General features: G+C 36.9%; 1 protein-coding gene across 1 annotated transcript; it reads left to right on the top strand.

Annotated features, from left to right (window-relative positions):
* Positions 1–9,487: 9,487 nt before the first annotated feature.
* On the top strand, positions 9,488–10,003 carry LOC139889065 (uncharacterized). Its single transcript, XM_071872038.1, has one exon. The coding sequence runs from the start codon at positions 9,488–9,490 to the stop codon at positions 10,001–10,003; it is 516 nt and encodes a 171-aa protein (XP_071728139.1).
* Positions 10,004–14,445: the final 4,442 nt, after the last annotated feature.

The raw sequence follows: 14,445 nt of genomic DNA on the forward strand, positions 1-14,445 counted from the left end.
GCCTGGACACGGCTTATGCCGCACCGCGGCCCACAATTGTCGCGTCGCGACAATACACGGGAGCTGGCACCTGGTCAGTTTCAAATGTTCAAGTCTTGATCCAAAATTTGTTTTAGTACAAAATGCAAACCATAAACATTTAGAAGGCGTATCTTATATCGTTGGAAAGCTCTTTTGACAAGGAACACAACTAAAAACATTTCATCAAACAAAAACATCATTTCCAATAACCGATTTCTCGTCAAGTGATCATTTCAAGTCCATTTTCAAAGTTTCAAGCTCACAAAATGCATTTTAAGTCTCGGGAATCCAATTCACACATATGATATGCCGTTTTGAAGGTAATGAAACATACATTACAATTATACACTTACAATTAACATTTCATGGCATTCAAGCATCAAAAGTTCATCTCAAGAACTATCAAACCCTAATCAAGAATCACAAAATCATTAATCATGTTTTTGAAGTTTACAAATCAACCTACACATCAAAATGAAGCTAGTGATACTAGTAACACAATTAAAACATGAACTTTAACAATTTAACAACATTTAATCTTCCAAAATCAAAGATTAAGCAAACCCATTTTCAAGTGTTCAAACTAGTTGCTCAAATCAACAAATCGAACAAACAAAACATATATTCATGTTATACACGAGCCATAGATACTAATTAACACTTTTATAATTCAAAAACATCAAGAACACAAAATCTAGTGATTTTAGAAAGTTAACCAAATGAGTTAAAATTGGTATCAAGTTGTAGAGGATGAAGAGAGGATTCCAAATATGTAATTTGTTTTGTTGCTGGCCTCCTAATCCGAATTTAGATGATGAATTCTTGTTTTGGTGTTTGAGAGAGTTTGGTGAAAGTATTTAGAAAATGGAAAAAGAAAAAGGAAATAATGAATAGAGGAAGAGGGAGTTTGACTCCTTTGACCTAGTCACCCTTTTTGGCACTTTGGCAAGTTTAGTCCCTCAAGTTTGTAGTCGGGCACGGGAATTAACCAAACGAATTATTTTGAATTATACGGGAGTGCGGGAGACGTTATAATCCCATAACGAAAATATTAAGGATGTTAGTTAACGGAGGATACAAATCTAGATACGAAGGACATTATTAAAAATAAAAAGACGGGCGTTAAAATAATTTAACGGAAAATGCGGGATGTTACATTATCCACACCTTAAAAGAAATTTCGTCCCGAAATTTAGTTGGAAGCAATAGTCGTTGTTTCTTACTTGAGACTTTACGTTATCAATGCTATGAATAAGTGAAGATACGTCCTTGGGCATTCCCACAAATTTTGACAGTTGAGATTTTAGTTTGTATTAAGGTTTGGTTTTACGATCCACAATTTCAACCAGTTTCCTATGAAGGGGAGTTTGCCATCAATAGTAAGTTTATCTAGGAGAGTAGCACGTTCCTGTTCCATAGGACACGTCTTTAAGTTTGTTGCACGAAATGTAAGGTAAACGGAAACTTTAATTGAGTCAGGAGATCTAAACGGTAGGAGGCGGTTCCAATACGCCCCAAGATTTTCAAAAGGATCAATATTGCGGATATAACTTTCCTCGATTTCTCGAAACGGATTACACCTTCCCAAGGTGCGGGTTCTCAATATTACACGGTTACTGACTTGGGATTCGAGAGGTTTACGTCGAATGTTGGTATAGCCCTTTTGGCGACTACTGGTCGTCTTGAGTCCTTCTCGGACTTGAACGATCTCAACTCTTATTTCTTGAATGAGTTCGGATTCGGTGATTTGCTTGCCACATGCTTTGGTCCAACGAATAGGGGTATGACATTTGCGGTCATATAGGGTTTTGAAAGTGCGGCGTTAATAAACGAATAGTAATTGTCGTTGTAAGAGGAACTACTAAAGGTAACAATACCAGTTTGTAACATGTCTTTCCAAGATTTGAGTAGTACGTTTACTTGTTCCGTCAGTTTGTGGATGGTACGTGTTACCCATGTTTAAATGTGTTCCCAAGGCTTCTTGTAACACTAGAAGTGAAACGAGTATTCCAATCTGAGGTAGTTGACAATGGTACACCGTGTTGGAAAAGAATTCCTTAAGATATGTTTGAACAAGTTAGTTAGGGTTCGAAAATGTTTGTTGGAACAAGTTCCTTATAGGCTACAGAGAACGTTTACTAGGGCTATTCACCCTCGTGGTGAATACTAGTAATACATGATGAGTCTCTCTCTCCATTGAGAAAGTATATAAAAGGTTTCCTTATACAAAGTACAAGCGAAAGGACAGGAGTGGAATGAGAACTTAGAAAAGGATGAGCTCACATCCTGAGGTAGCCATATCGCGCATCTAGTGGTCAAATGTTGAGACCTGGTGGGAAAACGAGATAGAACACGTAGTTGTATAGTTCGGGGTCGAGTAGTAGTTGTCCGTATCAGGAGCATGAGGACGATAAGTCAAAGAGAAAGGAAGTATCCTTGGATTGTGTGTTATCTTGGGTCCCAGTAATGTCAGACGGTCATAGTGAAATAACAGTGTTATATAACGTGGTACGTGGTGATGAGAAGATTGATCGGATCCATAATTAAGTATTCCAATCGTTCGTGCAAAAATAACGAATTTCAGTTTCCTTGATTTCGAGTCGAGAGAGTATGCCTTTCGGGCGTTCAAGTAGAAATATTTCCATATTTGAATTCCATTGTGTTACATGAATTTAGCTAGTAAGGTTGGTGTGAAAAAAAATCGCGTTAAAAGTTCGAACACGGAGAGGTTTAGTCCTTTCCTGGGGAAGTGAACGGGGTTAAAGGACGAGTAACACGAGAAAAAGTCGAAAATGAATCTGCGGTAATAATCGGCGAGATCTAAGATTTTACGAATACAAGTCAGAGTCGTGAGGGTTTCTCGATTACGTGTGGTTCCGATTGCGAGATGTGTTGTAATGCCTTGACCACTAAGAACATGGTCTAGAAATTTGACTTCGTTTAACCAAAATTCTCACTTGGAGAATTCGGTATAGAGTTGCTCTTTTCTCAAGAGTTCGAGCGTAAGACGGAGACGTTGTTCGTTTTCTTCTTTACTTGAATAGGTTTAGAACATCAATTATAAGTACGGTAACGATTTTTGTCTAGATAAGATTGCATACGCGGTGCCGGAGGTCTATGAATACAGACGGAGCCTCAGATAAGCTGAACGTCACTAAAAGAAATTTATAACTATCGTAGCGAGTTCGGAAAGTGACTTGTGAGACATCGTCTCCCTTAACTCTCAATTGATGATAACCAGAATGAAGGTCGATTTTGGAATACACGCGAGATCCTTGTAACGGTTCAAGATGTTGTTGATACGGGGAAAAGGATATTTGTTCTTAACCGGAAATTACTTAGTTCGCAATAATCTATACATAATTGCAGGGAAACATTTCTCCTTAACAAATAGGTTTTGAGCTCCTTAGTTCTATATGTGTCAAGTCAAAATTTAAATTATCCACCCAATAAGTTTAACGTACATCCTCCGATAAAATTTATCGATACACAAAAATTTTTTGTTGGTCACTTAAATGGCGTAAGTAGTACCTAGGGAAAATGGTGGAGTGCAAAGAGTAGGCTCCTAGCCTTGGATACAAAACATTTATCGACATCCGAATCGAATAAACATGAAACATGAGAATTTCGAGAAGAAACATACCCGTGACTAGTTGTCATCTCGGGCTTCCTCGGTGTTAATGTTGAAGTCGTGTGCGTTGGGGTTGATTTTCTTCTTTGGGCATTCATTCCTAAAATGACCCGTTTGGCCACATGCATAGCAAGTGACTGAATTTTGTGTGTTGGATCCCTTTTGTGTGATGGGGGTGGCACTTCCACAATGTTTGGCCATATGACCCCTTCCTTGGCATCGGCAGCAAATTAGCTTGCCACATTCACCAAAGTGATGTTTGTAGCATCTGTTGCAAAAAGGCTTGCTACATTCACCAAAATGATGTTTGTGGCACTTGTTACAATAAGGTAGGTACCCGGCGTAAACTTTCTTGCCGTCGGAGGTGAAGGACTTCTTGGTGAAGTTGTTGTTGTAGTTACTCGATGGAGAGGCTTTCCATTTTCTTTTGTTGTTACCCGGTTGGTCCTCGGCCATTGGTGTCGGCGCTTCAATTTCATTCACCGTTTTTATTAATTGGCGGGCCATCGTTAAAGCCTCTTGTAGGTTGGCGGGTTTGGATGACATTACCCCGTGTTGAACGCTCTTCGGGAGGCCATCCATGTAAAGTTCGACTCTTAGGGATTCGGGAGTCATGAGATTTGGACACATTAAGACTAGTTCGGTAAACCGTTGATTATAAGCTTCGAGGTCATTCCCGACCGTTTTTAAATTCCTTAGACCCCGTTCGAGCCTTCGAGTATCATCGCGCGGGAAGTATTCGGTGATCATTCTTTCTCTTAATTCGGTCCAAGTGAGTGTAAGGGCCTCATCGATACCCACTGATTGTACATACGTGTTCCACCATGAGAGAGCAATACCGGTAAGAGTGAGGGTGGAAAACTTGACCTTATCTTGGTCCTGACAACCGCTTATGTTAAAAACGGCTTCTGTTTGTTCGAACCATCGGGTGAGAGCAATCGGTCCCCCGGTTCCATCGAAAGTGGGAGGTTTGTTCCCCATGAAGTTTTTGTAGGAGCACCCCTCGTTTGAATTACCGGCTCCATGATTGTTGTTGTTAGAAAAGTGATCGGCCACGGTCGCGCCCACGGCGGTGGTTATCATTCGTTGAAGAGCTTGTTCTAGAGTTTCGGGAGGAGTATTGTGTTGACCTTGGTGAGCCATTATTCCTTCATGACATAAGAATATCGTTGATTAGTATTCTTAACAATACTAATCGTGATATGGAATAATGATGAAGAGAAAATTTTCCTTGACTCGCCTTAAATTCTTTATGTCGTAATGTCAGAACGTTCATATGAGTCACCGTAATATAATCCCGACAATTATATCACCCTGATTCATGTGTGCATTCGACATTATTCTATAAAGTCAAGGTGGCGCGTCAATCAAATTAAACAACGAAAGATTTAGATGAAGCGAGGGTTAGTTATAAGTAGAAACGTTCGAGTATAAATGCACAATTATTCAAGTAATTCCTACTTCAAGTCTATATGCCGGTTGTAGTCTAGATTCACTAATGTATCCTATGACTCTGGGTTGACACCAATGAACTCTAAATCCCTACAACCAAGGCTCTGATACCACTTGTAGCGACCCCGACAAATCATCAATTAACGGCGTCGACTACTTAGGTCCCGTTGCGTGGTCATAGGTCTTTAACATGACGTTTGACCAAAGATATGTCGCATTCCTTTCAAAAATAAAGATTGTTTCAAAGTTTACAAGAATTGTTCATCCAAAAGTTACGTTACAAAGTTATATTTACATGTGAAACCTATGCGACACAGTTTTAAAGAAAGTCAAAAGACGCTCCATGAAATGCATGTATACTCGACATCCAATGCAAGTATCAAATAATGAGCGGAAGCATGTTTCACATAGCGTTCAAAGACCTGAGAAAAACATAGAAATCTGTCAACGAAAATGTTGGTGAAATCATAGGTTTAAGTAAGTAAGTGAGTAAAAGTATGTCGAACCACAAGATTTGCAACATTGATAAAATATTAATACATTCTAAAAGTTTGTTTCACGAGCACCCAATTATCAATGCTTAACATTCCTTCCATAGAACCCCATCACAATAGTGTTAGAACATACACTGTTTCTCGAAAATATATTTCATTCGTATACGGTAGCGAACCGTTTGAATGAGGGTTTGTCAAACCCATATGGCCATATAACATAAGTTCTCGCTTACACCCGGTAAGTGTAACTAATGATAATCGAATTGAGAATTTTTGTTCAAGCTCGTATGTAGAATGTTTGTTTTCCTGTACTTGTGTTTACTTAGTAAAAAGAAACGTTTATGTTTTCTCATCCCAAATGTAAGTTCAAAAGAGTAAAAGTGGGACTATGATCTCACCTTGAGTGCAAGAGTAATAAAGTACTTCAACAAGTAACGTGCAAAGTACGAACGCTAGTCTTGACCTAAACAATTAGGGTTGTATCAATAACGGTAAACACGATAGGTCAAAGATGTTCAATTAGTCCTATGACTCGTTACGACTCGATTATGTAGCATGTGAAACAATTTGTCAAGTTTCATGCAAGATACAAGTATAGGAACAAGTTAGGAAGGTTGCATAATCATTTGGTTAAGTTTAACAAAAAGTCAAACTTTGGTCGGTCAAAGTCACGAAAAAGTCAACAAGTTCGGGTCGAGTCCCGAACTATTTTTCTGAGGTTTTTATTCATATATAAGCATGTTAGAACAAGTCTCATGTGAATCGGAGGTCCATAGCGTGCCAAACATTTTTCTTATTTTGACCAAGGAGGTCAGAGCCTGGACACGGCCCACAATACACGGGAGCTGGCACCTGGTCAGTTTCAAATGTTCAAGTCTTGATCCAAAATTTGTTTTAGCACAAAATGCAAACCGTAAACATTTAGAAGGCGTATCTTATATCGTTGGAAAGCTCTTTTGACAAGGAACACAACTAAACACGTTTCATCAAACAAAAACATCATTTCCAATAACCGATTTCTCGTCAAGTGATCATTCCGAGTCCATTTTCAAAGTTTCAAGCTCACAAAATGCATTTTAAGTCTTGGGAATCCAATTCAAACATATGATATGCCATTTTGAAGGTAATGAAACATACATTACAATTATACACTTACAATTAACATTTCATGGTATTCAAGCATCAAAAGTTCATCTCAAGAACTATCAAACCCTAATCAAGAATCACAAAATCATTAATCATGTTTTTGAAGTTTTACAAATCAACCTACACATCAAAATGAAGCTAGTGATACTAGTAACACAATTAAAACATGAACTTTAACAATTTAACAACATTTAATCTTCCAAAATCAAAGATTAAGCAAACCCATTTTCAAGTGTTCAAACTAGTTGCTCAAATCAACAAATCGAACAAACAAAACATATATTCATGTTATACACGAGCCATAGACACTAATTAACACTTTTATAATTCAAAAACATCAAGAACACAAAATCTAGTGATTTTAGAAAGTTACCCAAATGAGTTGAAATTGGTATCAAGTTGTAGAGGATGAAGAGAGGATTCCAAATATGTAATTTGTTTTGTTGCTAGCCTCCTAATCCGAATTTAGATGATGAATTCTTGTTTTGGTGTTTGATAGAGTTTGGTGAAAGTATTTAGAAAATGGAAAAAGAAAAAGGAAATAATGAATGGAGGAGGAGGGAGTTTGACTCCTTTGACCTAGTCACCCTTTTTGGCACTTTGGCAAGTTTAGTCCCTCAAGTTTGTAGTCGGGCGTGGGAATTAACTAAACTAATTATTTTGAATTACACGGGAGTGTGGGAGACGTTATAATCCCATAACAAAAATATTAAGGATGTTAGTTAACGGAAGATACGAATCTAGATACGAAGGACATTATTAAAAATAAAAAGACGGGCGTTAAAATAATTTAACGGAAAAATGCGGGATGTTACATTGTGCGGGGCCTAAATTTACTTTTACTTTCTAAGGTGTAGAAGGTGTAAGTTAACCTAGTGTCATATTTTTTTGCTGATTAACGAATTGAAGATCAAATGGATAATTGTCTTTTAGTTAAATTAACTGGATAAAAGATAGTAGTTGTTTTTAGCTAAAAGTCCTAGGTGCAGAAAAGTAAATAAGTGGAAGGATATCCGGAGTATGCAGATCAGGTAAATGTTGACCAAGATATCAGTATTGGGTTAGGAAAAGGTAATTATGCTTATGTTAAGACTATGCTTGGAATGATGTAGATCCAGTTGGATGAGCCAATTACACAGACCTACTTGTATCTGAACTCTCGGAGTTCTCTTTGAGCAGTGAGAAGTATGTCACTTGGTCGTATAATTGAAGGGTAACAATACCTCAGAGGTTATCATCAGTAAAGTACTAGGTTTATTAGTGAGTTAAGCTCTAATCCTAACCCTCGTTATCAGTTTAGTTATCTGAATAACAACGTGCAGTGTTGATTGAACACTGATCACAAACGGAAGGAATCCGTCGGTTTAAGTTGGCAAAACCTTAAATGAAAACTAACAACCATTCCATCATGCTAATGAGATAATATGAATTCAAACATTATACAGCATTACAGTTAATATACTGATAGTAAAGCAGATAGAAACCTAATGAATACCTGAACAGTTGATATGGCTAAGACCTAAGGCAACAATCAGACAAAAACATGCAATTGGCTTGAGTCATACAGTGAAGGCACTAACTAGATCTTAACAGCTCCTAAAAAGTCTCTTCAGAATAGTCAATAGGTATACTAGGTCATTCATGTCTCAATTCCTAAGTTCCGTGTCCTAAAAGCGCATTAAATGCCTCTTGGGAACTCCGGCCATACCGAGTTCATAGAATCTTCAGGTACAGTATAACCAGGGGTCTTAATCCTATGAAGTAGCTAATTTCATATAGGTGGACAAGTCCTGATCATAACCTAGGTTGGTCATGCTTAAGATGCTAGTATACAAATCTATCAGACTTTCTAGTTCAGTATTATAACAGTAATCGTATTAAATTAACATAATTACGCTAACCCAAACTTCTATCATGGCAACATACAGATTAATTAAGCTATCATGGTAATATCGAAATGCATTATTAAACATAAAAAGTAAGAACACATGTTTAATACAAAAGACAAGCGTTTCGGATAAAAACCTGAAAAGGCCAAAGAAATCTGCCCGAGATCGCAGGGACTCGCCGGGATAACTTCCAGAAAATAAAATCTAAGCTAACTACTACTAAAAACTAACTAAAAGCTTGAAAATATGAAATGAATTACAAATTGAGTGTGTGTTGAAATGGATGGAGAAAGCCCTTTAAATAGACTTGAAATTTGCCTGCAAACGGCTGGCAGGCCATTTGGCAAGCCGTTTGCAGAGCCCGTTTGCTAAGGCAGGCCGTAGCCATTTGATCTGGGCGTTTGGCAGGCCGTTTGCCACACTGGCAGTTCGTTTGGTAGCCCGTTTGGCAAGCCGTTTGGCTTGCTGATTTGCTGGATCATAACTTGATTTCTTGTCATTCACCGTTTTCGCTCTAGAATCTTCGCTTTAGCTCCGTTTTACTTGATTCTTTTTGCATCGCCTTCGTAATTACTTAATCTACAAAATCAACCGAAAAAGCGATAATTTTGCGACAAAGTTTAAATCTTCATTGTTTTAGGGCTTAATATTGGGGATAAAAATGTAACTTTTTGACCGATATCAGTCATATAGCCAAAACCTTTAAAGTTGTGGTTCCCTCAATCAATACTCATGCAACCAAGGCTAATACAACCACTCCTACTTGCTATGGTTGTGGTGAGGTGGTGAATTTCCATAATCAATGTCTGAAGAACAAGGGCAATACTGGTAATTCTAAGAGCTGAGCCTTTGTGATGACCGTTGAAGAAGCCCGTGACGATGATGAAGTTATAACGGGTAAGTTTCTTGTTAACAACTGCTATGCTACTATTTTATTCGATTCTGGTGCTGATAGAAGTTATGCGTCTACTGAATTGTGTACCTTATTCAATAAAAAACCACAAGCCTTTGATATTAAATGTCTCGTAGAAGTAGCAAACGGTAAGCTTATGAAAGTAGACAAAGTTTATAAGAATTGTAACCTAATTCTAGACGACAAACTCTTTAAGATTGACTTACTGCCAGTTGAGTTAGGAAGCTTCGATGTAGTTGTAGGAATGGATTGGTTATGTCCATTGAGAGCGGCAATCATGTGCTATGAGAAAACCGTTAATGTCCCTCTTGAATATAGTGAAACCCTAATCATTCAAGGAGAAAAGAGTGGTTCCAAACTTAACATCATTTCTTGTATCAAAAGCAGAAAATATCTAATGAAGGGATATCAAGCCATCTTGGCTTATGTTAAGGAAGTCGAATCGGAAGAAAAATGAATTGAAGACGTACTGGTGGTTAGAGACTTTCCTGAAGTTTTTCATGACCACTCCCTGGTCTCCCTCCTTAAAGACAGGTCGAGTTTCAAATTGATTTAGCTCCCGGTGCTGCACCTATTGCAATGGCACCATACCGATTAGCTCCGTTCGAGATGAAGGAACTATCCAACTAACTCCAAGAGCTTTTAGAAAAAGGTTTCATTCGTACTAGCTCGTCTTCGTGGGGAGCACCCGTTCTCTTTGTTAAAAAGAAAGATGACATGTTGAGGATGTGTATTAATTACCGTGAACTCAAAAAGCTAACTATCAAGCACTGTAATCCACTCTCGCGTATTGATGACCTATTTGACCAATTGCATGGGTCAAGTATCTATTCGAAGATTGATCTTAGGTCGAGTTATCATCAACTGAGAGTCAAGGAAACTGATGTTTCTAAGACTGTTTTTTGAACTTGTTATTCACATCATGAGTTTCCTGTGATGCCTTTTGGTTTAACCAATGCTCCTTCTGTATACATGGATCTTATGAACCGTGTATGCAAACCTTATCTTGACCAATTTGTGATTGTTTTCATCAATGATATTCTAATCTATTCCAAGAACGAGAAAGAGCATGAGCAACATCTATGATTAATTCTAGAGCAACATCTAATCTATTCCAAGAATAACTGTATGCCAAGTTCTCCAAGTGTGAATTTTGGCTATGAACCGTTCAATTTCTCAGACATGTAGTTGATAGTGAAGGAATACATGTCGATCCCGCGAAGATCATGACAATTCAGAATTGGGAAGTACCTAAGAGTGTGAAACATATTCGCCAAGTTTTGAGACTTACTGGTTATTACCGAAGGTTTATAAAAGACTTTTCCATTCTTGCCAAACCTCTCACCAAGCTAACTCATAAGGGGAAGAAATTCGAGTGGTCCTAAGAACAGGAATCTGGATTTAAGATTCTAAAGGAAAAATTGACCATAACCTCGATTCTATCATTACCTGATGGCACCGATGATTTCGAAATCTATTGTGATGCCTCTAACCAAGGTTTCATATGTGTTTTGATGCAACGTAACAATGTTATTGCTTAGGCGTCTAGATAACTAAAGAAACATGAAAAGAACTATACCACACATGACCTGAAGTTAGGAGCTGTGGTATTCGCATTGAAGATATGGAGACATTATCTCTATGGAATCAAATTCACGGTGTTTACCGTTCATAAAAGTCTTCAACACATCTTTGATAAAAAAACAATTAAACATGAGACAAAGGTGATGGGTCGAGTTATTAAATGACTAAGACTGTGAGCTTAAGTATCATCTCGGTAAGGTAAATGTTGTTGCTTATGCGCTTAGTAGGAAGGATCGTGTCAAACCTATCTGTGTCGGCTTGTTAAACATGGTTATTCATACGAATCTTACGTCTCAAATTCGTGAAGCACAACTAGAGGCATTGAAAGAAGAGAATGTCCAACTCGAGGGTCTTAAGGGTCTCGAAAGTCAACTTAAAATTAAGGGAAATGGAACGCGGTATTTTAATAACCGAATCTGGGTCCCACTCTTTGGAACCTTACGAGAACTAGTCTTGGATGAAGCACATAAGACTAGATATTCTATTCACCCAGGCTCTAGTAAAATGTATCACGATGTGAAAGAATTTTATTAGTGGCCTAATCTGAAATCTGACATTGCTGAGTACGTTAACAAGTGTTTAACTTGTTTGAAAGTTAAGGTTGAGCATCAAAAGCTGTTTGGGTTACTTCAACAGCCGGATATTCCGCAGTGGAAGTGAGAATGTATCACTATGGACTTTATTTCCAAATTGCCAAAGACTTCTAGTGGCAATGATACTATTTGGGTCATAGTGGATTGTCTTACTAAATCTGTTCATTTTTTACCGATCAAGAAAATCGACAAGATGGAGAAATTGACACAACTTTATATTAAAGAGATTGTCTCATGACATGGAGTTCCTATCTCTATCATCTTTTATCGCAACAGTCAATTCACTTATAAATTCTGGAATCCTTAGAATCTTCTCTTGGAACTCAACTCGATATGAGTACTTCTTATCATCCACAAACCGATGGTCAGAGTGAATGAACCATTCAAACGTTGGAAGATATGCTTCGTCCGTGCGTTATCGATTTTGGCAAAGATTGGAATATACATTTATCTTTGGTTGAATTTTCCTACAATAACGGTTACCATGCAAGTATTAAGGCTGAACATTTTGAGGCTTTATACGGACGAAAATATAGATCCCCACTGTGCTGGGATGAATTAGCGGATAGACAGTTGACTAGTCCTGAAATCATTCACGAAACTACCAACAAAATCGTTCAGATTAAGAAACAATTGGAAATGGCCCGCAGCCGAGAGAAAAGCTATGCTGATAATCTTCGAAAACCTTTAGAATTTTAAGTTGGTGATAATGTTATGTTAAAAGTATCCCCTTGGAAAGGCATAGTTTGTTTTGGTAAAAGAAGCAAATTGAGCCCGCGTTTTGTTGGACCTTTCACGATAACCGAAGGAGTTGGTCCCGTGGCTTATCGATTAGAATCACCTGCTGAGCTTAGTAGTGTACACGACGTATTACACGTCTCGAATCTGAAAAAGTGTCTTGTTGATGACACACTTGTTATTCCTTTGGATGATCTCCACATTGATTATAAAATGCACTTCATTAAAGAACCTGTAGAAGTTATGGATCATGAGGTTAAACACTTGAAACAAAACAATATTCCTATTGTTAAGATCTGTTGGAATTCACGATGACGCCCCGAGTATACCTGAGAACGTGAAGACCAAATGAAACAGAAATATCCCCATCTCTTCTCAGCCGCTGATGCATCCCGAGAAGTCTACCTAAAACTTCTGGAAGAAGTTTTCTTTAACGAGGAGATGCTATAATGTCACGACCCTACTTTTTCCGTTATCTTTTTCCATTAAGTATTTAACTTTCGTTAACTGGTATCCTTGCCATGTCATTTTTATGTGACTTAATTATATTCTTATAATCTAAATAATATTCCTATATTATTTATTAAATGAAAACGTGTGATTATGTGTTAGTACGTTCCTACGTATAACGTATATATATTAGATGAATCATTTCGGTTTCCAAACAAACGATTATATATTTGTGATTTCCAAATCTGAATTTTTTTATACGACATTCTTATGTCGTTTGAAATAATAAAATATTCCTATGTTATTTTGTGAATTATTATCCTTCTCGTGTATCAAAAATCGCGTAACTTTCTATTTATCGGATCGAGTTCGTTTTATCGCTCGAGTCATAGAGTAAAAATCAAAGTTTGATGAGTTGGGCCACTTTAGCCCAATTGGAAGATCCATATCGGTGGTCCATCGCTTATCCATTTTCCTATTTAATTAATTTAAATCATGTTTTACATTATACTAAAGATAATATCAATCTTAATTATGGATATAATTTGTGTAAAAAAACAAAAAAATTAAAATCCCCTCCACCCCATGATCTCTCTCAGCCAACCTCCTCCAAAGTTTTGACCAATATATATATATATATATATATATATATATATATATATATATATATATATATATATATATATATATATATATATACTCCTCAAATTTTCGGTTGACCCATGCATAACCCAAATTTTCCATTTAACTTTTAACATTGTATTTTATGTCATCCTTTATTAATTTAACTAGATAATGTTAAAATTTTGATAAGAGTAGTATTTAAAAAAAATAAAAAAATATGTATGTACTCCTATAATTTCGGCCAAATCACCCAGAGATATGACCAAATCTTTATTTTCCATATTTGTTTTATTTTGTTGCTAGGTTATCTCACAAATCACAAGATCAATTCATAATCAAAAAGTTTATTTTTTTTCATCTCCTGCGGCCGTGAGATACCACCCTCATCATCATCTTTATTTATTTATTTTTTCTTATCGTCATATTTGTTCATCGTCATTCAAGTTGGTTAACGTTTTCGTGTTCCTCTCGATCCGATCGTAGTTTCAATATTGCTAGTTTTCTTGTTGAGTAATTTTCATAAACTGAACTTTATCAATTCTTATGATTTATATGTTATATTGATTGTATGTATAGTTATAGTGCTTGAGAATTGTTTTGGTAATGTTTAACTAATTAAATCATGTTAAAATCAAGATTTTCGGGTTATATATAATTTGGATCAGATCTGTAATCATTAATTTCGGGACCCGTTCCATGATTTTTTGATGAAAATTTGTAGCTCGTTGCATTCCTCTCATCGAGTAGTGCGATTTTCGTTTAGGACTCATGTTAAACGAGTTACGGATCAAAAGTTATAATCATTTGAAGTTTATATAAATTATATACATATAATAATAATGTACATCAGCTTTTGTCTCGAACAACGTGACTGATCCGGGCTGATTGGATATCACCATCATGTTGGGAT

The sequence above is a fragment of the Rutidosis leptorrhynchoides genome, chromosome 2 (genome assembly GCF_046630445.1).
Source record: "Rutidosis leptorrhynchoides isolate AG116_Rl617_1_P2 chromosome 2, CSIRO_AGI_Rlap_v1, whole genome shotgun sequence".
NCBI lineage: Eukaryota > Viridiplantae > Streptophyta > Magnoliopsida > Asterales > Asteraceae > Rutidosis > Rutidosis leptorrhynchoides.

What these genes read in the sequence shown, in the direction of transcription:
- LOC139889065 (XM_071872038.1), top strand. Translation starts at nt 9,488, where the DNA reads ATGACCGTTGAAGAAGCCCGTGACGATGATGAAGTTATAACGGGTAAG.